Source organism: Zonotrichia albicollis, chromosome 15, assembly GCF_047830755.1.
Source record: "Zonotrichia albicollis isolate bZonAlb1 chromosome 15, bZonAlb1.hap1, whole genome shotgun sequence".
Taxonomy (NCBI): domain Eukaryota; kingdom Metazoa; phylum Chordata; class Aves; order Passeriformes; family Passerellidae; genus Zonotrichia; species Zonotrichia albicollis.
Window position 1 is genome coordinate 10,963,128 of NC_133833.1, and position 23,461 is coordinate 10,986,588.

Sequence of the window (23,461 nt, forward strand, 5' to 3'; positions counted from 1 at the left end):
ATAACCCAGGTTCCAGCCTACCACATGAGAAAGTGGAGGAAGTCAAAGCCATCATTCACCCTGCAGCCCAGAGAGTAAATTCAGCAGCTCCTGCCCCTCCCAGGACTCCAACAGCTGAGCCCTGCAGCAGTTACTCACTCTGGGCAGTTTGGTTTGGCTCTGGGATTCCTCACACATCTTTGTAAGGTTTGGCCCTCTTGTATAAGGAGGTTTTTAAAGACATTTCAACACATCAGGACTGTCCAGACTTTTCCAGACACAGCCCAGTGCCCAACTTGTGTCTCTGTGACACAGCTGTGCAGACATCCCAGTTCAAGGGTCCTTCAATGAAGTGTCTCTTGTATGTTAATGGGGGATGAATAACACTCTTCTCACCACACTCTTGTCAGGATAAACCCATTAAAAACTGTGGGAATCTTGAAAACAAACATAATCCCTGCATAACCTGAGGGTGCTGAAAGCCTCTGCAAGGTGCAGAATGTCAGCAGAGCACCTGAAACTCTGCAGAACTGCAAAACAGCCCTGTCACCACAGTGCCACCCAACCTGAGCTCTAAACCAGGGGAAATGTCACCAGAAACTCTCACTAATTCACAGCACTGTGAGTGTGACAATAGCATTCACCAATTATAAAATATTCCCAACTACAAATTACATGTTCCAAATGCTCCTTCTCACTTACAAACCAGTTGCCTGGTAAAGAAGTTATTGAATGTTTCATCTGGTCTGCAGCTGTAGTGGTGTGTATCTCACAGAGGCAAATTGTTCCCAGCCTGGGTTCCAGGAGGGCTCTGCAGTCCCACTCACACGTGGAACACTGAGCAGGGCTAACAGGGAGCTCCTCCAGGGCCCCCAGAGTCACAGTAAATCCATTTGTCACAAGTATTAGCAATTAAACCTTCTCACTGCCTTCACATCAAGTCCTGTATTTGGGCTGAATAACTGCCCTTTGCTCTATCCTTGGATTCAATCACAGGGTAAGGTGTTTAATGACCAATAATGACTGAATGAGATGTGATGGGAACATCCCCAAAGAGAGAATTTACAGCTGCTCCTGGCAGTTAAGAACACTGGAACACATTAATGTCAGAGAACATGGCAGAAGCAAGGCAGAAACCTCACCCCTGTACCAGCCCCCATCCATTCATCACCACTGGGGAATAACCAAAGTGTTCTCAGGATATTTACAAATTACAAAGCTTGCTGAGGTTTGCAATTGATAAATTTACAGCCACCATAATAAACAGGGCCAAGAGTTAAAACAAACAAGGGATTTTATAAAAGCAACAGAGCTGATGTTCATTTTCCTTGTCCTTTGGTATCTAAACTTTTCAAGAACATTGACATGTTTTTAAACTTTTCTTCACACCCCAAAATATTGATATACATGGTGGATTTCTTAACTGAAAGCTAAGAATTTCAGGAAAGCCTTGAATTTTTACAGCTGGTGCTTTCAGAGAGGCATAAAATCTCATGACACCCCTGATAACCATGTCAGGGTTTGCCTTTGGCACAACTTTCATTTCTGAGCACCGTACAAAACTGCTTGAGAGTAGAAAAGCAGTAATTAGGATTATAGGCCAAAGTTTGCATCTTAATGCTACTTTACATGTTTGCTGCCTAATCTGCCCTGTGCTGGGGTGTGTCCTGCACTCATGTGCAGCTCCTGAAAGCAGGAATTTACAATTCTGGATAAAACCTGCAGCCATCAATGCTCAGCACGAGCAGGGCTGATGCTTCCCCTTCACTGGCACCCCACACTCTGCCACTGCCCCTTTACTGCCAGAAATGTGTTCAGGCAGCAGAGGCAGCAGAGAAACTCAACATCCAAACAATTCCTCATGGCTGTGAGTGACTCTTCTCTCAAAGGCTCCCAAACACACCAAGCCATGGCTGGTTGAACCCCATGGGGCAGGATGAAGGAAACCCCAGTGAGGAGCTGTGGGCAGGGCTGGCCAAACCCCCTGAGCCCTGGGGCTGCTCCCAGCCCTCCTTTCTGCCTCCCCAGCCTTTTTTCCCAGGTGCTGGAAAGTGCAGGCCAAAGGGGAAGCAACACAAACAGCAAATGCTGCCCCTAAAGCTCCCTCAGGCAGGGGCTGCTGCCTTTCAGGGATATTTTCATTCCTTGGCATCAGCTGGGATACAGATGGCTGTGCAGTTACTCACTGCAGAACTAGGTCAGCACTGATATCAAGGAAAAATAAAAACCCTGGGGTTTAGCCACCAAAACCATCCAAGTAACAGCAGCCTAATGGACAGAATAATATCCCTGAGAGATCTCATCAACCCCACTCTTCACAGATGGGGCTGCCCTGCCTAGGGACCACACCGAACAGAGGACTAAGGCCGTGTCATTACCAGCACAAATTCATTATTTTTTCACTAGAATCCAATAATTCCTCCAGGACTTAATCCTTTTGCATGACCTTATAATAGTACATAACGAACTTTTTTTTTTTTTTTACACTGCCTATTATCAAGTTAATTTGTAATAGTTTATAGAAGAAAGCTTGACAAAGTCACTGCTATTGTTCTAAGTCATCCTGATGTTCCATGGGTCAAAGACAGGTCCCTGTGTTCCTTCAGTCCCTGGTTTATACAAAATGTTCTGCAGCCAAAGCAGTTTAGGGGAGTTTCCTCTCCTCATGCTTCTTCCAAGGCTGGTTTCCCAGTTCTCAGCACTACAAGCAGTTTCAAGGAACAGGATTTTGGCTGCAGCATGGAGCAGGAGGAAGCAGCTGTGTGCTGGGGAAAGCACACTTGCAAAAACTGCCTTAAATTGACATGGCTTCTTTTAGTCATGCAAATCTTCACTAGGAGTTTGGACTGAGCAAGGTTACAGGATTTGTCCCTGCTGAAATATTTAAGAACAGATTTTTAGATGGGAATAATCAAATCATATCTGGAAGCCTCATTAGAAAAGTAAACAAATATTTAGCCAACTCAATTTTGTTTTTCCATGTGAAACCATGTTGTGAGCACATTTAAGTACTACACCAGCAGTGTCTGGGCTCTCTGAACCCATAGGAAAACCTTCAGAGAATATCCTGTCACACAGCATGGGACATTTCCCTTTCTGATTCAAGGGGCTCTGCCAGCCTGGATAAGTGGTTTTAATTAATTTCACAGTTTTATATTTTTTTCTCAAAGCAGCTGAACTTCATTTTGTATGGTTTACAGATCACCAGTGATCCCTGGGCCTCAGAGCAGAATCTGCTCAGCCATTTCAATGGAAATGAGCCCAAGCTGCTGCTGGAAGGAGGGAGATTGCCCTGACCCCTTCTCTCCCCTTCCTCCACAGCAGCCCTGCTGCAGCTCTAGAACTTGGACTCTGCTGAGCTGGTTCAGTTTGCTGATCTGGCAGAAGCTGACCAGGGCTTTTATTTTGTTTCCTGATGGATTATTGAGCTGAAAGAGTTATCAGAGGAATTGGGTGAATCCTGAGTCAATGTCAGGAGAAAGGAGAGAGAAGAGAGAGGAGAATGCTGCTGAGCTTCCTCCAGTGTGAAAAGGAGTGTGGGCATGAAACATGAAAAGCATCAGGGCCTGTCCCTCCAGCCTGGGACCCCTGAGCTCATTGCAGAGGAATGTACCTGGAACACAGATGTGTGTACAGAACTCCACCATCAAACAGAGATTCACCAGAAATCTGCACTCAGTCTGGTATTGATTCCACACAGATTAATGGCAAAACTCTTTTCTTTAAAAGAAAGAGCCTTCAAAAAAGAATCAGGGCATTTTGCTCAGGGAATGTGTCGTTCCTCAGAAGCTGGATGCTCTCATTTTTCCAGGTATTTATAAAATCAGAATTTAAACACCACTTGTCACTCCATTTAAAAGAATATGTTCAGGAGTTTCACTTGCAGACAGGTGTTAAAAGAGCAGCACAATGTGAGCAAATAAACAGCTCCCACAGGAAGGGGGATCTGTTTGTTTCCCTAAACACTGTAAAATGCCAGAGAAGCAAGGAGAGAGGGACATGATGGCTGCCCTGGGGCAGGGGTGCAGCTGAAGAGCAGCAGTGCCAGCTGTGCCTGCTTTTGTCCTCATGCACTTGCTGCTCTCCCTGCAATCAATTCCCAGGGCTCCTGGCAGGCTGGCACTGCAGCCACACAGCAAGGCAGCAGCTGGGTCTTTGCTGTCCCTCACAACACTCCAGCACAGGGGGGCTTTGTTACAGGAGGCTGAATAGATCCTGTGGGCACTGGATGCCAAAGAAAAAGGAGCATTGCACGATGAAGTTCCAGAGGCAGAGCAGGGCAGCTCTGCCATGGTCCCAGAAAAACCAAGGTACAGCAGTGAAACCACAACCCAGCAGGGGGGAGGGCTTAGAGCAAAAATTACCAGGGACAACAGAGATACAGAACATGAAGGTCTGGCTTTTGAGGACAGACTAATTTAGAATAATGACTGACAAACAGGTATTGCTTTCTCATGTGCTTTTGTTTTCTGCAGTGGAGCTTTTAAATGTCAGACCCAGCAGGATCTGATCTGTGTCTCTGCAATGAGGACTCCTCCTTCCTGGAAGTGCTCAAGGCCAAGGATGGACAAAGCTTGGAGCAACCTGGTCCAGTGGGAGGTGTCCCTGCTCAGGGCAGGCTGGCTGAGTTAGGCATCTTTAAGGTCCCTTCCAACCCAAACCATCCTGGGATTCTACCAATGCAGCTTTTCAAAAAATAAATCAGGCTGTCTCCCAGTGAGCAACTTGAGCACATATTTCCACAAGTAAAAGCAATATTATTCTAGTAATCAAACAGTAAAAAAGAGTCTCAGAGGGCTCCAAGCAAACCTGGCTCATTAATAACAAAACATTCAGATGTGATAAGAGTTAGTTTGGCCAGGAGTCTGGAAATGCCAGTTAATCATTTAAATTCTGGAGTTTCCCTGAACTTCAGAAGGCATTGGGATCACAGAATGATATCAAAGCCATTTTACACTTAATATTTTAAGAAGCACATATTTTCTTTTCTATGAAACATTCTTGCTAAGAAGAACCTTATTCTGCAAGCCATGCACAATGGAAATTTCCAAGCAACTTTTGCAAGAGTTTTCACTATAGGAAAAAACTCGGGAACAAATTTCAAGATGCTTTTCATGTGGTAAAGTTGCAACAAGCTCTTAACAGAAAACAGGAAGCACACGAGGTGTCAGTTCTGAAAGTCCTATGAGGGGATATACAAGATGCTACAACTGATCTCTGCTTTTCAAATTTGATTTTAAATACATTAGAAGAAGCAATTTTCCTAGACACACCATGTGAAATTCTATTAGTTTAATCTAATGATGACAATTGACTTACAAACCTGGAAGAGGTTTCCTTTTTATTTAATATGTGAAAATTCATTGTCCCATTCTGTTGTATATAATTTAGGCAAAATTACTTGCAACGTATATATATTTATATATATATAAAGGTGCTTTGACCTCAATGCCTCTCAGACCCAGAGCTGAGGAAAGCTCCTCAATGGATATATTTGGGGCTCCACTGCTGTTTACCCATTTTCATGCAGTAAGTTAAGGGCAAAGGGAGCAAGTTGTTTATTTCCAGTTCCCTGCTCACTGACCAGAGCAGATTTCCCATGTTAGATAACTGTGTGTGCCCCAGGCAGCTTTGTGGCCACTGCCAGGGTCACTTTGGGTTATGGTCACAGATTAATCCCAAGAGACCTGAGCAGAGCAGGAAAAAGCTCAAATTCCATTGCTGTGATAGAAGAGATCCTCCTGAGCCCCCCCAAGCCCCCTGAGGCAATTCCAAAGCAATCCCACAGCCCATGCTGCTTACCAGGGATGGAGGTGTCTTCTCTGTGCTGGGGAAAGGAGAGCAGCTGGTGCCCAAGGAAGGGCAGGGAGGCACTGGCACATCCCAGAGTCACTCACATCCATGCACTCCTGAGCTTCACTCTGTTTCTGCCTCTCTTGGATCTCTGGGGCTCTTCAGCCCTTGCTGGGAAATGCCACGTGGCAGAAATATTAACTGAGCTTCCCAAGGAACAGATGCTGCTTACAGAGTCAGAGTCTCCAGTAAATCAACTTGCAGTCAAGGGTTTGTAGGGAATTCTCATAAGATTGGAACTGGAAGCTCAAAATTTTGCACAAGTAGAAGCATGAGAGACATGAACCTTGTCAGCCAAGATCTGCCTGGAACTGCTTTTTGGCATTGTCCCATCACACACATCTTCAGTTTGACAAATGAATCAGTTAAGCAAGAATTGCTTCAAATCATATCAAAAATCCCTCTTCCAGCTTATCTACAAAATCCCTTGAAAGTACAGGATTTTGTTTTTGTGCCAATTCTCCCCCCAAATTAACCCCTTTACTCCCAAGGTATTCAAACCCATCAAAGAATGACCAAAGTGTGCATGGAAGGCAGGGTAACCAGCAGCCAGTAACTTGGCAAGGGCTGCCCACACTCCTGAAAGGGGGACACCTTTTTTTAGGTGCTTAACTCCTGCTGAGGCCTCCCAGCAGCTGGGAGGCAGCTAAAGCAGCAAACACCACGAGCACAGAACCCTTACCCCTCTGATCTTACCATTAAATCATCTTGGAGCATCCACAAATGGCCTCCAGCAGCAGGGAGAGGTGAAGGAGCAGGGAGGCAGAGAGAGGAGCAAACTGCACACCTGCCACAAGAACAACCACAAACCTTTACGCTCTACAGGCTCTCAGATTGTCACAAAACTCACCTCAAAAAAGTATTTTATTATCTAAACCATTTGTTTCTCAACCCATGGAAAGGTTGTTGACAATCTAAAAGTTAGTATTTATCATTTTATGTTAGTAACTTTTTTCCATATAAAAACTCCTTGCTGATTTATATTGATTATCATAAAAATTATTAGCATGAAACATTTGCTTCCAAGCAGGACTGGTATTTTAATAGCCCAATGCATAATTACTTCTGGGCAGGCAAAGAGCAAAATGGTATTTTTAATTTCTGACCATACTCCTCCCTGTTCTTGGAGAAGCCTGTATAGTAACTGGGGCAAGTGCAAAAAGCTCATGATCCAAGAAATAATCTTCCATAGTTCTGTGCATGAAATGCTGCACCCAGAATAAACTCCCAAAGAGGAGAAAGGCCATTTCATATTCTTGATGAAAACCAGACAGGTCTGTTTATTCCTGGAAGGTTCTGAGTGTATCAGCATTGCTTCACATTTCCTGCCATTTATTCTGACAAATGTTTAATCCATCTGACTGGAGTATTCCAGCTGGAAATGCATGCATGAGGTTTTTTTAAATATTAAGTTTTTAAAAAAAGTGTTGCAGCTGTTTAAGAACAAGTCTCAGGGTAACACACTGTCCTCTCAAGGTTAAAATAAATAACCTGCCAACCCTTTAAAGGAGCTCTCTTTCTTTACAGTCCAGACTAAAAATGTGGCAAGGATCAACTACTGCCCCAGGTACTTGGGATTGACTCATTGGTGAAACCTAAGTATCCTAAATTTAGGACTGAATTTTAATCCCTGACCAATCACTTCACATAAATTCAGTAAAGACTCGATGTATTAACGTTCCCATGCACTGAATCGACAAAGTTAGTCTTGAAATTTCCTTTGTGTTATTTCTGAATTACCTCCTTTATAAAGTCTTTCAAAAACAGTTTAAGCCTCAACAGAAGTAATTCCCAAGTCTTCCAACTCTGAAGTCATGCTGTGCAGTTTTTCACCCAGTTCTTCAACTTTAATCAGTTAAAAGGGGAAAACTCCCAGTTTAAGGACTGACATTGCCAAACCAAAGCAGATGCTGCTTCAGGTTCTCACAGGGGATTAGAGCTGACACTTGGTGTCACACCATGGAACAGGACACTGTTACCAAAAGGAAACCCAAGAACACAGATCTTTACAACTGAAATTTCTGTAAAAATATATCTGAAGAAACAATTGGAATTTAAAAGCTCTACAGTCAGCTTCTTTCAACCCTTTCATTTAAAAGGCTAGACAGCACTTAAGATCTTTATCTTGATTTAACCAGAACAAAGCAATTAACTTTTACATTTCCAAAGTACTTACTGCAAAGTGATCAAGAAACTATGTATTTTTTAGTCACAATACAGGATTTACAAGCAAGAAGCTCTAGTAGTAGTTGTGCCAAATTTTGTCAACAATTTTTGTTCTATATTGACACCTGCTGACCATTTCTTCTGACTAGTCAGTTTTATTGTATCACAACTTTATGCATTAGTTAGCCAAATATATAAATATATACACACTAGTTGGCCAAATAAACCTAGGATTTCAGTCAGATCTCCTTCAAGATCTTACAGAGTGGGTGTGTTTATTTAATCTATACATATACATTTATTTAATCTATACATATATGTGTACACATGTGTGTATATGTGCCTGTATTTGTATACATACACACACATTTACAGAACTCCAGTAAGAACTAGACTGCTCATGTCTGCTGAAAGAAGCTTTCGCAAATTTCTTCAGAGCACAGAAAGGTTTCTGCCATTTTAGACAGGTGCAAGGGAATAAAGTGTCTACAGAGAGTTGTAAACAACTGGAAAAAGTCTCCTGTACTGGAATGGTGCCTCCTGAGACTACTGCCCAAGGAAAGAGGCCATGGGGTCATCAGGTCTCTGCCTTTTCATTCTGTAAGCCTCCATCTCCTCTTCTGTTGGCTCCCTGGTTTCATACTGGCTGTTGTATGGCCTCTTCCTCTCATCTAACTGCATGATTTCTTTGATGTGGAGAAGTCGAGCCTCTTCAGCATTTAGAGCCTGAAATGAGAGCAAAGGGAATCAAAAATTGCATAGTGAAACTTAGACTAAAAACCCAACAATGAAGGTTTGTCTTAGATTCCTGTATGATGGACAAGGGGCAAGCACAAGCGTGGGATAAGCAATGCACATCTGTCTGGCCCACCCACTGCACATTTCACTTAATGCTTATTTTTAAGTGTTTTAACATAAAATGATGGTAAAATGCTATTTAGTAAACAAGACACTATAATCTCTTTCCAAATGTCAAAATCAAGTAAGAAACTCCCAGGATTTACCTAAAATATTATCGTGATCTAGCAAGTACAACTGAATTGTTCATTATTTTTTGTTATATGTTTGGGGTTTTAATTTTTAAGTGCTATCTCATTCCTCAAACTACTGCTGTTGCTACTGGCAAAGAAGCTGCATTTGTACTCTGCTTTAATTAAAAAGCACAGTTTAACTGGTTTCCTTTGAGAGCAGCCCAGAGCAGGCTGCTGTGGCCACAGGAGCACACTGCTGCCCAGTGGATGGGGCATGGATTTGTTACATCAGCTGAGAGACTGGACCAAGCCTGGGATACAAAGTGCTAAGTTCAGATTTAACACTGCTTTGATCTCTCCATCTTTCTTCAACACACAAATCATTGTGTTCTGCAATGTCTTTTATAGATCTACAGGTGTAATAGGTGATTAGACATGAAACAGTCTAAGTCATCTAAATCAAGTCTTTAAAACTAAATATTTATTGAAGCTTTGCCTGAGGAATAGGGGATGGACTTTAGAACATCTAACAGCATTTTAAATTTAATTTAGCTCAAAATTAGCATCAAACTGCCCCATGGTATATCACCAAAACAACATTACAGGCTTCATAAAACTGATACTGTAAAATATGTCATGTTCCTTTTGCCACAAAGCCACTGAAGATTATAGTGCACCTTTTTTAGTTTTTCTTGCTTCTTTTTCTCTTCACCCTCACTGTCTGAGTTTGAGCTCTTCTTGTGCTTCTTCTTTTTCTTCTCTTTCTGTTTCTCCTGGTGGATCTGTAAGGTGGGAAACAAGTCAATGTTAAGATTCAACTTGCCAACATTAATAATGCCCAAATCATTAAATCCAAACTTCCATTAATGGTATTTGAGAGCCTAGTTTTCAATGGAGATGTTAATGCTCTATTAATGCAGTCTAGTAATTTTCAGCATCCCAGAATTCCACTTCTTCCTGGTCAAACCACCACATTATTCTACAGAATTTTGTAGATAAAATGTTGAGAAGTGTCTGTCTTCCTGAGAAAGGGATAATTCCTACCTCCATCAGTGTTTTGGGTTTTGTCATGTGCTCTGCCTCCTCAGGCTGCTCCTCCATTAAACTTGCCTCTGTATTCTGTACAACAGACAAGAACAAGGATACCCTGTTACTGACCACATCTGAAAGGGGAAGGACAAAAAAAAAATCCCAGAAATCCCTAAAAAACCAACCTCCGTCAAAAAGCAAAACAGTCTAAACCTTAAGTAAGAATATGAATGCTTTTTGGCTCTTTCCACATGAATAAACAAGAGAATACTTACAGCAATTTCCTTGCCAGCTTCTCCTGTGCAGTAGGAGTACTTGACAAAGGAGTGGCAGCACTTGTAACCCCACTTGCCTTCCTTCCAGTATGAGCCCCAAATGCACTGCAGGAGAACACAGCACACAGTTACTCCTGAAAGAGGCAGGCTGAAATTTCCTCCAGAGCTGATGCCCTGGTAAGCAAATTACTCAGGCATCCAAAAGGAAACTAAGAGAAATATTTATGCTATTTTACATGAACCTTACAGGTACACTGTCAAAAAAGACAATCACAACAGGATGTGGTCAACCTATATTCAAAGTGAAAGGTGAAAAGAGTAACTTCTCCTTTAGTTTAAGATTGCCATGGCAACTCCTCAAATTCACATCACAACTATAATTTGAAGTTTCTCCTTAACAGAAAAGGGAGAGTGTCACATTAACCCAGGAGAAATGTATTTCATGTATTAATTAGATTGTACTGCATCCTAATATACCTCCAATGGGATGGTATTTAATTTTAAAAAAATTTAAACATAACCTAGGACTTACTGTATGATTGTTGATCTTCACATCCTCTTCATACTTAGAACAAGCAATAGCTTTCTCCTGTCCTTTGATGACTGTTCCATGCCTAGAATACTCCACATAATCTTCTGTTTGAGCCAACAGAAGTTCAGCTGGGGGAGCATCTAAATGTTCTTGTCCTCCATACTAAAATGCAAACAGAAATGGCATACAATAGTTTTGGAAAAAAACCCCACCTTTTATATAGTTAAGCAAACATTTCAAAAACAGCACCTTTGGTACCTTGTCAAGAAGGCACAAAAGTGACAAAGATGGTTTAATCTTTAGTGAAGAGTTAAGACAGAAATACATCATCTCCTATGGCCACTGGGGTGTCTTTTGGTGTTTAGTTTTGTGGGGTTCTTTGTGCACGTGTTTTTTTGTTGTGTTGTGTTGTTTGGTTTTGTTTATGCTTGTAGAATGACAACAGTGATATTCCTCCCTCAAAGCAGAAAATCTTTAGAGACCAAGCCAAAGACCAGCTTGGGCAGGAGCAGAGCAATACTTCCTGCCCCCCTCCAAACTTGAATGTTGACACAGTTAGAATCCAAATGGATTATTTAGTTCTTTTTCAGCTGTCCAAGACATAAGTTGCAAAATATAAAATAAGTATTTATCTAAAACACTGTATTCAAAATTTGAGTCAGAAAGAAATTCAGATTTCTTCAGTGCAGAAATTCTGACAGTTTAGGGAAGAGCTCCCAATAATGTAAATACCAGCATACCTTCAAAGGTCCCAATACTAAATTAAATTCATCACTTGATGAGATAGTGTGTATAAATATAAAAATATTTTAAGTCTAAGCTGCTGAGAACAGCTGATGCCCTCTCGCATAGGATTAGTAATCTTACTTGTTCCCCAAGACCCAGACTTCAAACAGAATTCCTATTAAATAAACCAAAATGCCTGTTACCTTCTCCAGGATGCTTTCTTTCTGCTGTGCCTTGAAATCTTCTTTTTTCACTTTGAAAGATTTATAGAGGAGTTCTAATTTTGTAGGATCTGCTTGAAGATGAACTTCAGAGCCTTTGTCATAAGCCTCCCAGGCAAACACTGCATACACAAAAGGTTCCATTCAATACTTTAAAACTGACACACATTCAAATTACATCCTTTAATTCTAAAGCAATTTCAAATAAGGCTCAGTTTATAAAGATTTACTTATTTCTCTTTTGTAAGAAAGCAGCATTGTTAAGGATTTTAAGTGAATTTCCTTCAGAAACCCCAAGCCCAAAGCCCACTTACGCTGGGTCTGTGCCATGGAAATGGTGTCGCCCGTGTAGCGAACGAAGTTGTCACCTGCATACCCAACTCTGCAGAAAAGAACACAACTCTTAGCATTTGTAACGTGATTTCCTCTCAAATACAAACACAGAAGTGCAACAGGCAAGTAAAAATTCTCTTGTGCACCAAGAGTTAAGAACAGAAGGAGAAAGCCGTGCATTCAACTTGATATATGAAACAAAAACCTGGAACAAACAGGGAGCAAAAGTGCTCCCGGCAAAGCCATGAGAGCATTAGGCAATTACTCAAAAACTCTGATTTCTGTGTTCAAGGGCCACATGACACAGCCCTGGAGTTCTGTCTGAGATGCCAAGCACTAAAAGTTAAACCTGGATCTAGTTACACAATAGATATGCATAAAGAGTCTGTGATATTCCAGCACAGTGATTCTCACTTCTGGATTTCTGACTCTTCAGTTCAGACCCAGCATATTTGGCTGAGTTTCAGGAAGCCTGGGATACCTTTACTGCTCTCAGTAAAGTGAGACACTGGTGCACAGCTCTTGAAGAGATGCACAGCCAGCACATGAAATACACACTGAGGATGAAAAAATGCTACCAATCCAATTCACTCTTTCATCTTCCCAAAGCCATTCTGAAAAATTACAGTCTGAAAAGCTGTGGCAGAAATTCAGATTCAACAAAGGTCACGTTATGACTTGATAGAGAAGCAAAAGCATCTGCATCTAAAAAAAACCAATTGACTGGCATGACTCTAGCTGGAGGCAAGGAGAGGTGGAAAGAGCAATATTTGCTATCATTTAGGTACTGCCATTCTATTTTAGGCAGTGAGCTAACCCAGTTACTGCTCTCTGAACACGTTTTGCTCACAGCCTGTCTGTGCTGTACACTCCCAGCACAACACAGGCCAAATGTCTGAACTGGGGGTTAAGGGAGACAGCCAAGTGTGCAGCCAAAAGCCTATGGCAGTTTTCATTAATTATCTAGACAATGCCAAAGCTTTCACCTTTTCTATGCAGAATCCATTAATACAGGAGGAGATCTTATTCCTAATTAAAGTATTTTGTTAGGTACCACAAACACACCATGCTAGTCTCCAGAACCAAGAAAGAAGGGCTAAAGTTCAAGATTTGGTTACTGAAATATTTTACATAAATATCATTATTGTTTACAGGCATCACCTCTAGATGCAGCAGTGTCCTAGCCCTTGTACAGATAATTACACTAAACCATGGTCCACATGTCCCTGAAGATTAAGGATCAATCAGTATTACAAAAATACCACTATTATACACTAAACCAAAGTGTGTTTCTAAATAAAATAGATTTTTTCTAGGTTTACTAATATGCATACATGTAACTGACTAGAGATTCATTAGCTAAAGGACATACAGGTAAAAGAAACATAAAACAATTAATATAATTTTTAAGAGTTTTGTTGGATATACAAGCATGACCTCATTTTAACTTACTCATCTGGATTCTTGCCCGTGTTGGCATAAGGGTTCTCTCTCATTGCTCTTGTTTTGGGATCATAATAAGCAGAGTTTGGATCTAGATTCCTCAAGTACTAGGGAAAAAAAACAACATAAAAGATACTTAATGATAATGATTTTGAAAGAACTGAGGTTACACTTGCATCCTACAGTTTAGATGTTTTAAGAAGTTCTATCTGTGCAAAAGGATGACCTTGATGAAGTGATAACATGGGCAGGAACAGAAGTGAGAACAGACCTTAACTTCCAAACCCCTAGACCCAGAAACAAAGTCATTAATAACTGAATGTGTAATTTGTTGAAATTAGCTGCCAGGAACACAGAGGAAGATCTGCCCAGAGCTCTTTACTCACCTTGGCAATGTCCTCCCGAATGCGCAGATTTCGGACTGTGATGCGTCTCTTCGAGTCAAAGTTCTGCCCAGGCATGTCAATGTCATCTGCATACTTGTCCTCATCTTCATCTTCACTGTTATGATCTCTCTCCTGAGGAGAAATGGAAAATTTCTAATTAAAAGAGTTCCTTCATTCTGGAGACATGTACAAGAATCTCATTTTAGTGGTTTCCTTAAAATCCTCAATCCCTGTAGTTAAAAGGTGGCACAGTTTTCCTGGGCTTAAGCATGCTCTCAGGCTAATCTAGCATTCAACACTTCAGAAGCACTCTTGTTAAAGAATTTTCACTTCCTTCTATGGAAATAATTATCAAAAGATAATTATGATGATATTAAGAAAACAGTTATTTTGGTCAAAATATACCACATGTTAAAATCTAGTTATGTGCTTGCATCCCTAAGGTTTGACAACACATAGGAATTAAAACAAAAAGCCTCTTTATGAAATCCAGCAACCTCTGCCCAAAGCAAGAGGGAGGCAGTGGCATGGACACAAAATTCAAACCCTTGTGCCACCCTTGTTTTACTGCTCCACTAACTACAGGCTCTTCCTTTGCCCATGGTGTGATGCAGTGGGTAATCATCTTACTGTCTGTGAATTTGATTCCTCTTCTCCCCACTGGTGTCTTGGGGAGTTCTGCAGCAAACAAAGAGCACATCAGCAGAGAAGACAAGATAGGGGAAAAAGCAAGGCAGCAGGGATACAAAGGGCAATCAAAGCAGAGCTTCATGCTGGATACAAAACACAGTTTACCACTGGCCCCAAATGCAGAAACACTGCTACATAACATTCTAGCAGAACGCTCTTAGCTGTCGCTGTGACTGACACATGTTGGAGAATTTTTAACAGCATCCTCAACAAAATTTCCAATTCTTTGCAAGAGCAGCAAATTCTAAAACTGTTGCTGTTATTTAGAGCTTGTTACACCTTTGAACACTGAGGATTTAGACTGTAACATTTCATATCACTTAATATAACCAAGTTGCAACTCTGAAAGCTTAAAAAAGAATTCAGGAGATATGTATTCAAGAATTTAGTCAGGATTTACAGGAATACTAAGCACTTGGGCAGAAATTAAGTTCAACAAACACAGCCAGGTTTAATTTTTTTAACCTGCTTAGTCTTTAACTGAAGAATACTTGCAGCAGTGAAGGTGGGAACAGCTGTGAGCCCTGGAACATGGACCAGCACTGACTATGCAAACCAGTCTCAGTCCTCTCCCTCAGAGACAGTTCTTAAATTTAAACACACTTTTCTTCTTACAGTTCCACTTACAAGCAGTAAATATACAGAAGCCAACAGTGTTTGCTTCATAGAATGGGCAGGAAAAGAAGAGGAATCTCCTCTCTTGGGGAGGTCTGTAAAAAGCACTGTAGTCTGGGCTGCGTGGCAGATGGAGCTCACTGTGCTGTCTAGTGACAGCCCAGGGGGGACAGCACAGCCTCTGCAGGGAGGCTTTAGGTCAGCACTTCTGACCAGTAACAGCCTCTGTTTTATTCCCCATTTTATAAGTCACTGTGCAGTGATTTTATCTTAAACCAATTTGCTTCTTCTTCCCAATTTATATTAAACATTACTAAATCAGTGCACAGTCATCACCTCATCACTAGGCAGATCATACCAATCTTTTAATAGGAGAAAAGCATTTTGGTATAGGAAAAAAAATTACTGCATGGAAAACAAGCTTTTCTACCCCAAAACTCCATGTTAATAATTTTAGCAACAATAATAGTCACACAGAATTTCTGCCTGCAAGGGGAACATAAAGGAATTTTCATTTGAAAGAAGATGCTTCAAGTTCTTGAGTGTGACACAGAACATGCTGGTGGTAGGAAAACCTTTAAATTACTGAAGGGCATAAAACCCAATAGCAGACCCTGTGTAGAGAGTAAAAGAGTCAGAAAGCAGAAATAATCTGTTTTGTATTCATTCAGCCTAAGCAAAAATAGATTAGCTAAGTTTACTTACCACTTGCTCCAGCTTCCCTGATGCCAACTCCTCCTGAAGCTTCTGGGCTTTCAGGGTACGTTTGGCCTGTGCAGCACAGAAATGCATTTGTTTAAAGATTTCTCCTCAGCACCAGCTCTGATGTCAACAGAGCACATTACAAGTGTCCCTCCTCCCAGCCCAGCCACACCAAACACTAACTCTGTCCCCAATAAACCACAGCCCCACATACCAAATCAACCTTGGAGTACTCCTCCACAATTTTCATGTGCTCCTCTGGGTTGTACCCATTCCACCTGTCGCGCTTCCCATCGTAGTCAAACATCAGCTGGGGCTGCACGTGCTCATCTGGGGCAATGTTCATGCCTGTGTATTTTGCTCCAACTTTCCTGGGTCTCTGAAAGAAAAAAAAAAGATGGCTAGATCAGTCCATCAGGTTACTCACTCACATAGTCTTTAAAAAACACTATCAATCAGGCTCCTCTAAGCAAGTTAAATTCAGCACTGTAAGGCTGTGGATTGTAAATAAATGCAAGCAGTCCTGTACTTTTATGCAGCACAACTGACTTCAAACTCCATAAATTCTTGTTTCTATTTTCTACAGTTAAGGAAGCAATTAAAACAGTTTCTGGGAGTGGCTTCTGCCTGAGATGAAGCAGGAAGACAGACACAGCAGCACTTGAGTTAATGCAATTAGCAAGAAAATAAATTTTCACCTATTATTAGACCATAGATCTTACTACAAGCAGAACTGATGGATGACACACTGAATTGTATCACTTTTCACCTTAATTAATAATTTCTTTAGAAATTTCTAGGCGTTTCTCACTACTTATAACATTTTCCAAAACAGCTTTTCCACGCCCAGTATTTCATTTACAGCCAGCTGTGTTTCACAGAGATGAAACTCCTGTGGCATTCAAAGCCATTAAGGCAGGGCCAAAGGGGGATCACCTCTGTGCAGCCCTTACACCTCCATGCAGTCCCTACACCTCCGTGCAGCCCTGCCCTCACCTCCCTGCAGCCCTCACACCTCCCTGCAGCCCTTACCTCCATGCAATCCTTCTTCTTGTGAGTCAGGGCCCCGCAGTTCTCGCAGGCTCCCTTGCGGTACCGCGTGGCCACGGCGTGCTGGGGGCAAACACAGCAGCAGTGTCAGCCCTGGCACAGCTCCCACAACAACTGCATGTCTGCAACACCCCTCAGGAGTGTGAGCCTCCCCCAAAGCCCAAACCTGCTGAATAAAATATTCCTGCCCCCCTCAAAAGCACACAGCCAGACATCTCCCCTTTATTTGCTGGGAAAAGCACCCTGCATTACCTCCTGAACCCCTCGTTTGTACCAATCTCCGGAGGAGTTGTACTGCTTCTGCTTCTCTGGCTGAGGTCTCTGATGCTTTAGTGTGGGTCTCTTGGAAGGATCTATGTACCATGGCACTGAGGAGATGTACTGAGGAATATGAGGGTTGATGTCTCTGTAAAAGATGTTGTGCAATGAACACATGGCAGGGAAAAACCCAAACCAGCTCAGTCTAACAAACAACCCTCACATTAAAGTGCAAGTGCTTTAGGAAGGATAATAAATAATTAAGTTGGTACAACACACTACAAAATAAATTCTCAGTTTGATAAACACAGACTTTGAAATTTTGTTGCCACCTAATTCACCTAAACTCCTGACTCCAAACCAAATTATTCTGCGTAATGTTACTGAGCAAAAAAACCAGCAACATTTCTCAGAAGCAACAAGCCCTGTGAAAGCAAGAGACAAGGTACACTGTAAAAGACCCCTGTGCTATTTTCTACTCACTTTAAAAATACCATGTGTTATTGGCTTCATGGCTTGGACCTTTTAGCAGATCTGTCAGCAGCTGACAGAAAATAAACACTGAACCTACATTCTTCTAGAAAGTATCTCATGACTGGAATATTAAAACACAAATTTCAACTATTTACTTCTACAGTAACTCACACTGGAACCATGAGTTACTCTCATAGCTGCTCTGCAACCACAACATAAGAAAACATTTTTCCTCAGCAGCTTTAGAACATCCACAGCTTTAGTAAAACTTACTTTCCCTCTTCATCCACTTCAGCAGGCGCATTCCCCAGTTTTCTCTGTTCTTCTAATTCTTTCTTTTTCCTCCAATCTTCCCTCGTCATCTTCTTTGGTTCCTCCAGGCTCACATCAGTTGCTCCTCCTGCAGGAGGAGCGTTCGCTACCGCACCTGAGGCCATTTTGGCTTTTATCCTTAGCGTAAAAAATAAAATAAAATTAGAAAACAAAAGAAAACCCTTACAGATCCATACCCTCTGACATCACAGCTCTTCAACATGACTGTGTGTCACGCAGTGAAATGAGCTAACTCCGTATTACGCATTCCCAACATACCGCTGTCCTGACAAACAGCCCCGGTGCGGAACGCACACAATTCCCTCAGTGCCAACCGGGGACCCGGGCCTGCGCCTACCCCGGAAGGGACGCGACAGAACGGCCGCGGGGAAGCAGCGCCAGGCCCGGGCGCAGGCCCGGGCGGGGGAGGGCAGCACTTGCTCGGAGCCTACAGAAACCACCCTGCCCAGTTCCGGTACCGATCCCGGCTACCGGTACCGATCCCGGGTCCCGGCCCGCTCCCCAGCCCTGTTTACCTACCAGGCCGCAGCTCTGTCCCACAATGCACCGCGGCCGCGCGCACTTCCGGGGCGGAGCCGCCTCCCCGTGCCCGCCCCGCGTGCGGCTGCGCGTTCAGCCAATCGGCTGCCGCGCGTGGGTCGAAGCGGCCAATGGGCGGCTCGGGGCCGGTTTAAAAGACGGCGCCGTTGGCCCCTAGGCAGCTTAGAGGTGGTTGAGAACGGTTCGGACTTCGTGGCTCTGGTTTTCCCTGTGCTGTCGCTTTCTGGGGTGAGTTGAGGGTTCGGGGTAGGGCCGGACTAGGGCTTTGCATCTGGCTTTGTGCTTCAGGCTGTACGGTAAAAGGCCTTTCGGCCAGAGAAAGGCAGTAAGGCTGGGAAGGGTTTGGGGCACAGCTGTGAGGAGGAGGAGGGGTGGGTCGTGCTCAGCCCGGAGAAGAGGAGGCTCAGCGGGCCTTATCGCTGCCTATAATCCCCTGAAAGCACGTTCAGCCAGGTGGAGATCGCTGTTTTCTCTCAGACAACCAGCAGCAGAACAAAAATAAATGGTATCAAGCTGTGCTGGGGGGGGATTTCAGTTGGCCATTAGGAAGAATTCCTGATAGAAAGGGTGGTTACACATTAGAACGGGCTGCCCGGGGGATGGTGGAGTCACTGTCCCTGGAGGTGTTTAAGGAAAGGTTGGATGTGGCACTCGGTGCCATGGTGATGTTTAGGTTGGACTCGATTTGTTAGAGAACTTTTCCAGCCTCATTAGCTGTGGTTCTGAGTTTTCTTGCATTCCTCTGTAATGAGGAATTGCACGTTCACCTGTGTGATGGCAGCGATGAGCACCAGAAGTGCCTTCAGACGTGAGGGGCTTTAGCTGACCTGCTCTATAATGGTGGGAAGTAGGGATTTGGTCCCTTGTCTAGAGACCAGTACTTGATAGCTCTGTTATTTTTAATGGGGCTTGCCTAGAAAGGGTGTTGTGATGATACAAATGACAAAAGAAGTGCTTTCCCTTTTTCCTCTGGACTCTACAGGGTAGCCTCATCACTCTGAAGATGGCAACTCTGATCTATGTTGATCAGGAGAACAGTGACCGTCATGCTCCCAAGAGTCAGCTGAAGCTCCCTTCAGGAACTTGTGCGTATTTGCTGCCCTGAGCCAGTAAGGGATCAAGGGAAGGGCATAAATCACATTTTGTTAGTGACTGCTTTTAATGGTAACAGTTTCTGATTCATAAATTCACTCACCCAATCAATTCTTCCAAGCTCAGTTGGTATAAAATTGAAGATAATTCTGTGCTTTTGTCATAAGTGTGGTTTATGACTTCTAGATGGTGAACAGTGATTTGCATGTGCACTTACTTAGGTAAACGTCAGGGTTGCTGATGTTTGCTTTTTTTCCTCCCCCCCTGCTTCCAGCAAAAGTCTTAGCTGAAAGAAAAGTTAACACTCCACTTCCTAAAAAAGCAATCAGTGCTTCTCCAGTCACATCTTGCTCTGTCAGAAAGGCTCTTGGAAATGTGAATAAAACTGAAGGAGTCACGAGCAAGATGGATAAGCTAAAACAGAAAAGTCAGCCTTGCACTGTGAACAAAGTGAGTACAGCACACTTATGGGGAAGAGGGGAAATCTGTAATTTACCTGCTGTGATTTAACTGTGATATAATTAAGCACCACACAGGTGCTCCCTCTCCCCCTCTTTGATGGGATAGGGGGTGAGAATTGGAAGGGTGAATGTGAGAAAAATAATGGGCTGAGATTAAGGCAATTTAATAATGAGAAATCTCAAAGAATACCAAAACCAATTCCTTGTCACCAGTTGACCAATGCCTTGCCAGTCCCAGAGCAGTGGTAGCCCTGCCTTCCCAGCAATTTTCCTTGCTGAGATGCCCTGGATGCTCAATATGGGATATCATATTGGGTCAGCTGTCCTGGCTGTGCCCCCCCAGCCTCCTCACTGCTGGGGTTGTGAGAAACAGAGAAGGCCTGGGCTGTGCAAACACTGCTTGGCAATAGCTGAAAGAGCTGCTTTCATCATGAATCCAAAACACGGGCTCATAATACTTGCTAGGACGAAAAATAACTCTATCCTGTCTAAAAGCAGGGCACCTATGTAGATGGTTCCAGAGAAAATAGTCTGAATTTGTCTTATCCACACCTTAAGAGTTCTCTGTTCTAGTGCAGTCACCTCTTACCACCACATAGTTTATGCACTGCATAAACTCAGCTGAAACATTTGCCTATTTTCATCTTATTTGTATTGAAGATATTAGAATTTAGGCCTGAAAAAAGTATGACAGGTATGCTTGGCTGTAGACCTGAACAGCACAAGAAAGCCACTCCAAATATTCTACAGCAGCTCAAATAATATTACTTCCTCTTTTTATGCCTAACAAAGACTGGATTAGAAAGCTGCCATACAGTGCCCGAAGAAGATTGGCCAGAAATAGAAAATATGTTTCCTTTGGATCCTCAAGGTAAGAAATCTATTGATGTAATTATTAAAATTAGCAATAAGGCTTTAATGAGTGGTGGCATTGTTGTGAGAATTTGTCCAAGCTACTGTGGCACACAAGCCAGCACTGCATTTCTCCTGAATCCTTTCTGAAACACAAAGGTGCTTGCTGCTTCTCAAATACTTTACCAGGAATGAGGTGGCATTTCTAACAGTACTGGCTGTGCCTCAGATGGGTTATTCTAAGTCTCTCATTGTGGTGACAAGAAACACATTCCAAATAACCAGATATTAGCTTAGTTCATTAAATAGTGACTAGTAGATAATAACTAATAGACTATCCAAAGGAATACAGGAAAGTGTGCCAAGATTTGTAACTGAAGAGATTCCTACTGCTCTGGGATATAATTGTTGAAGATGAAACTTCTAAAGTTATTCTTAGGCCAGCCCATTTCATTCTCAGTCCTTCAAAGTGTGTCCTTAAACTTTCCTCTTCATGTGTGCAAACTACAGTCCCCAAGACTGCTGTGTTGATGAAATGTGCATGAAGTTGCCAACTGCTGTACATTAGCAGTTCCATTAGCAGCCTAGTGTTTCCATCAGGGTTGGTGTATGGGGTTTCATGGACAGCTGAAAGGTGTAACTGCAGGTAAATACCCCAAAAGAGGAGACTGTTGTGTTTTAGGTTGGCTCCTATTTAATTTAGTCCAGAAGTTTGCGGCTTTCCAGGCTACTGCACACTTAACAGTCTTTCTTAAACAGATTTTGAGAGTTTTGATCTTCCTGAAGAATACAAACTAAGCAACATCAACCTGTGTGGTGTTCCCCTCATGGTATTTGAGAGGACATATGACAGATGTGTGAGCTTGGCTTCTTCACCAGTGAAGATGGAAGAGATTTCATGGGAATCCAGTAAGTGGAAACTCTGCAGACATTCAGTACACACAATGCTCCTCAGTGCTCAGGGCAAAAAGCCAGCTGGCTGCAGCAGTGAATTGCTGCTGCTGTCTGAGCCACCAGAGCAGTGCACCAGTGTCACACAGCTTCTGCTGTGTAGCCAGGCTCAGTGTACCTGGCCAGCACTGCCATTGTCTCCAGTGGTGTCACTGACTTGTGGCTGAACCCAGCTGCAACCAAGCACCACACAACTTGCTGCCCTGCTCTGGGATGGGGAAGAAATCAGAAGAGAAAATGTGAAAAAACTCATGCTTTGAGATAAAAGCAGTTTTGATAACTAAAGCAAAAGCCATGCATTTAGGAAAAATAGGACAGGGAATTCACTGTTTCCATCAGCAAGCAGGTGTTCAGTGTCCTCACAACAGCAGGGCTTCATCACATGCAGTGGTGGCTTGGGAAGACAAGTGCCCTAACTCCAAATGTCTCTCTTCTCCCCCAGCTTCGTCTGCTGAGCATGGCACCATATGGTTTGGGATATCCCTGGGCCTGTTGGGATCAGCTGTTCTGGCTGTGCTCCCTTCCAGATGCTTGAGCACTCCCAGCCTCCTCCTCACTGGTGGGGTGGGGAGCAGAAAAGGCCTTGACTCTGTTGCTGAGCAGTGCTCACACAACTGAACCATCCCTGAGTTATCAACACTGCTTCCAGCACAAATGCAAAACACAGCCCATACCAGTGAAGAAAATTAACTCTACCCAGTGAAAAGCACTGAGCAATCTTTTGTGGTGCATTGCAAACTGATCAGTTAGGTGGCATTGGCTTATACAATGAAGCAATATTGCCCTTGCTTATTCAACAGGTTTATGCTGAGCTGGTGGGAGCTAGCTTATGTTTGTGTGCATTCTGAGTTTAAGAAACTGATTTGATTTATTTCTGACTTTCAGATTTGCTACAATCAACTGCTGACTTCCTTGCTACCCTGGATGAGATCATTGACATGCCACCTCCAATATATGATGATTAACGTGTGCTCTGAAGTTTCTTTTGATGTCAAATTTAATATAATTCTGTATTTTAATAAAGGCTAGTTTAACCTATATACTATTATACTTATCCTTTTTCAGTGAGCCCAAGGTGTAGGTAGCAAAGTAGAGCTTTGAGGAGGAGGTTCTGACCAGCAAGTAAAGCAGAGCCTGGGTAAGCTCCTAAGCAAGGCTGTGATGCACTGCTGTCACCTCATCTAGGAGCTGGCACCTGCTGGTTGGAGTGTGTGTGACAGGCAGTGAGGTCAGGAGGATTTCAACCTAATTTGATCTATCAAACATGCAGGGGTTTGAACAATTTGTGTATCTGGTGTAAAGTAAGCACTAGAACTGGTATTTGCTCTTTGAACTCGTTTGCTCTTCACAGTGGCTGAGGTGGTGTGTGTTGGGTTCTTATACACCTGGAAATGCCTATTGCAGAAGAGTGCCTGCAGTGAGGCACTGAATGTGGTCACACAGTGCCACCACATGGCCTCTTGCTAGGCAGCACACAGGTAAAAGCACATTGGTGTGTGAGACAGTGTGGAAATGACATGAATGTGAAT

General features: G+C 42.9%; 2 protein-coding genes across 4 annotated transcripts; one reads left to right on the forward strand and one right to left on the reverse strand.

Moving 5' to 3' along the window:
• Positions 1–7,837: 7,837 nt before the first annotated feature.
• SLU7 (SLU7 homolog, splicing factor) lies at positions 7,838–18,629 on the reverse strand. Of its 3 annotated transcripts, none has more exons than XM_005483566.3 (16): positions 18,556–18,629; positions 17,977–18,153; positions 17,224–17,377; positions 16,954–17,034; positions 16,136–16,300; positions 15,925–15,990; positions 14,545–14,592; positions 13,915–14,046; positions 13,538–13,635; positions 12,067–12,134; positions 11,735–11,874; positions 10,806–10,967; positions 10,274–10,378; positions 10,014–10,088; positions 9,647–9,751; positions 7,838–8,724 (listed from the first exon to the last, which is right to left on the reverse strand). In XM_005483566.3, the coding sequence occupies exons 2-16, from the start codon at positions 18,138–18,140 to the stop codon at positions 8,545–8,547; spliced, it is 1,743 nt and encodes a 580-aa protein (XP_005483623.1). In that variant the 5' UTR covers positions 18,141–18,153; positions 18,556–18,629; the 3' UTR covers positions 7,838–8,544. The 3 variants fall into 3 exon arrangements, with proteins under 3 accessions (XP_005483623.1, XP_014120262.1, XP_005483624.1); XM_014264787.3 differs by lacking the exon at positions 18,556–18,629 and adding an exon at positions 18,295–18,532; XM_005483567.3 differs by lacking the exon at positions 14,545–14,592.
• A 14-nt stretch (positions 18,630–18,643) lies between these two features.
• Positions 18,644–22,970, forward strand: PTTG1 (PTTG1 regulator of sister chromatid separation, securin). Its single transcript, XM_005483565.4, has 6 exons — positions 18,644–18,804; positions 19,559–19,661; positions 19,943–20,118; positions 20,922–21,000; positions 21,741–21,890; positions 22,818–22,970. Exons 2-6 carry the CDS (start codon positions 19,580–19,582, stop codon positions 22,895–22,897), a joined length of 567 nt encoding a protein of 188 aa, XP_005483622.1. The 5' UTR covers positions 18,644–18,804; positions 19,559–19,579; the 3' UTR covers positions 22,898–22,970.
• Positions 22,971–23,461: the final 491 nt, after the last annotated feature.

Excerpts from the sequence above, each read along its gene's own strand:
- PTTG1 (XM_005483565.4), top strand. The coding sequence starts at position 19,580 with ATGGCAACTCTGATCTATGTTGATCAGGAGAACAGTGACCGTCATGCT. Across the intron at positions 19,662-19,942 it reads GAAGCTCCCTTCAGGAACTT|CAAAAGTCTTAGCTGAAAGA; the intron begins GTGCGTATTTGC and ends CCCTGCTTCCAG. Across the intron at positions 21,001-21,740 it reads GTTTCCTTTGGATCCTCAAG|ATTTTGAGAGTTTTGATCTT; the intron begins GTAAGAAATCTA and ends TTTCTTAAACAG.
- SLU7 (XM_005483566.3), bottom strand. The coding sequence starts at position 18,140 with ATGGCCTCAGGTGCGGTAGCGAACGCTCCTCCTGCAGGAGGAGCAACT. Across the intron at positions 13,636-13,914 it reads TTCGGGAGGACATTGCCAAG|TACTTGAGGAATCTAGATCC; the intron begins GTGAGTAAAGAG and ends TTTTTTCCCTAG. Across the intron at positions 10,968-11,734 it reads AAGAAAGCATCCTGGAGAAG|TATGGAGGACAAGAACATTT; the intron begins GTAACAGGCATT and ends TTTGCATTTTAG.